Source organism: Natrix helvetica (assembly GCF_964273705.1).
Source record: "Natrix helvetica genome assembly, chromosome: Z".
NCBI lineage: Eukaryota > Metazoa > Chordata > Lepidosauria > Squamata > Natricidae > Natrix > Natrix helvetica.
The window spans coordinates 7,855,802-7,858,033 of record NC_138554.1 but is presented as its reverse complement, the minus strand read 5'-3'; the positions used below and the strand labels follow the sequence as shown (position 1 = coordinate 7,858,033).

At 51.2% G+C, this 2,232-nt stretch overlaps 1 protein-coding gene across 1 annotated transcript; it reads left to right on the top strand.

Annotated features, from left to right (window-relative positions):
- Positions 1 to 1,375: 1,375 nt before the first annotated feature.
- On the top strand, positions 1,376 to 1,981 carry LOC309401236 (olfactory receptor 6C3-like; the record flags this gene model as incomplete). The annotated part of the gene is made up of 1 exon (XM_081970305.1): positions 1,376 to 1,981. One exon carries the CDS (start codon positions 1,376 to 1,378, stop codon positions 1,979 to 1,981), a length of 606 nt encoding a protein of 201 aa, XP_081826431.1.
- Between the last annotated feature and the right edge of the window lie 251 nt (positions 1,982 to 2,232).

Sequence of the window (2,232 nt, the reverse complement as noted above, 5' to 3'; positions counted from 1 at the left end):
ACCTGCCCCTCCCCACGACCGTTGGTATCAAAGAGCCCTGTAATGGAATGTTATCCTCCCTTACCTCACCCGCTCCATTCCTTCCTCTTTCGACCACACCTAATTGCCTGGCTCTACTATCACTCCTGATCTGGTCCTTCCCCCCCCCACCCTTAAAACCCTTTACACATTTTAAAAAACAATTAACTAAAAAACCCCTTAATGCACGCTTCCTCCACCTCTCTGGGTTAACAAACCCGTCCTCGAGGTGGGCCCTTGAAAGGGCTGGAGGCCATAGCTGCGAGAGGGGGGACTCTCGCAGTAGCAGCAGGTCTACTCTCGAATAAAGCATAATAAAGGGCCAGCGCTCATCAAGTGGGTGCTGTAGATGTTAATGTAAGTTAGCCAAAACCACATACATCCAGATGAAACGGATGAAATAGTCCTGGTAGAGATAGGCAGATGGAAATAGTCTACATCGTAGATGAAGATGATGGGTTAATAATAATAATAATAACCAGCTGGTGAATATGGAAGCTTGGGCTGGAACTGAGACGAAGGCCACAGTGGGTGGTAGAAATAGGTAGCCCTAGATGAGTGAGGGGGGTTGTAATCGCACGGGGGGGGGTACAGGGCAACCCTCCGCACAGGCCTCTGATGTACCATTAAGTCCATGGCCTGTGCTCCAGCGCCTCTGTCCCCGTGGCCTGCCTTCAGCACCAATCATTGATAGTCCTCGATCTGTCCAACAACCCTCGGCCGTTTTTGGGCCTGGAGAAGTGTTCCGACCTCCCCACGGCCTGCCTGTGGCCTACCTTCTGTTTTTTCCACTCCCTCTGGCGCCTCAGGCCTCGCTCTATTTTCCTTCTTCCCTCCGGCGCCTCGGGCTCCATCCGGGCCTTATTCTCCTCTCCGCGGCCCTCCCGCCGGTCTGAGTTCACCAAGACCGGCGCAATTCGGACCGCTCGGCTCTCCCACGACTCTCGACTCTCCCTTGGCTCTCCCTGGGTCGCCGCCATCCCGTCCCGGCTCTTTGGATCCTTAATTCTGTTCATTGGATCGCCGCCGCCTTCCAATCGTTCTCCGGCCTCCTCCGCCCCCCCATTCAAGGCCTTGCCGCTTCTCCGCTCCGCTCCGCCCCGCACCAGCTGGTGCGCCATCTCCCTCGCTCCTGCCCGGGCAACCAGGCAACCAGACGGGCCAATTCGGGTCCCAGGCAGAAGGCAGGGTGGTCAGCCAACAGGAGTTCCGACCCTCGGGATGAAAAAGAAGGTCGGCAGCATCCCCAGCCCGAAAGAGAGCTCCGCGTGAACGGAGCTCAGAGGTAAACCTCCATTCCCTCCGGAAGCTCCTCCTCCTCCATCTGGGGCACACAGAGTTCTTACTCTTGGCTGTCATGTCCTACGATCGATACCTGGCCATCTGTAACCCCTTACGCTACCCATCCATCATGCAAAAGAGTTTATGCACCTTGCTGGTTTTCTGTTGCTGGATTGGAGGCTTCCTACTCATCATCGGTCCTTCTGTGACCTTCCTACAGTTCCCAATGTGCAACTCAAACATCCTGGACCATTTCTTCTGTGACTACACACCATTGATCCAACTCCTATGTGGGGACACGGGATTTCTTCAACTTTTTATGTTCGTCACCATTGTATTTTCTGTGCTGGGGAGTTTGAGCATTTCAGTGGCTTCCTACATCAACATAATTAAAACCATCTGGACTATCCCATTTGCTTCAGGGAGAAAGAAAGCTTTTTCCACCTGTGCCTCTCACTTCATTGTGGTGTCCATCACTTACGGGAGCTGCATCTTCCTTTATATCAGCCCATCCCAGGCAAACAAAGTGGAGTTTGGCAAAAACGTGGCCATTCTCAACACGATTGTTTCCCCTTTGCTCAATCCTTTCATCTACAGCTTGAGAAACCAACCAGTTCAGGAAGCCTTCAAAGATCTGTTGAAACAGGTTGCAGTCTTTATGAAAGGTCCAAGGAAAACCTGAGCACACTGTTCCTTCTGGACTTGGTATAGCTTGATCTCTTGTTCAAAGAGATGAAAAAATATACAGTTATTTGGTGCTTTGGAATAGCATTTCCTATGGCCAAAGCTCTATGGTTGAACCTTCTAATTTTGTGGAATATCCATTGACGTTGTCCAGCACTGAGGGGTCTGAAAAAATGAGGTCTTTCTGTTAAATTAGTATCATCTAATAAGCCTCATATGGCGATTTTGTATCTCTTTCTTTTCCCCTAA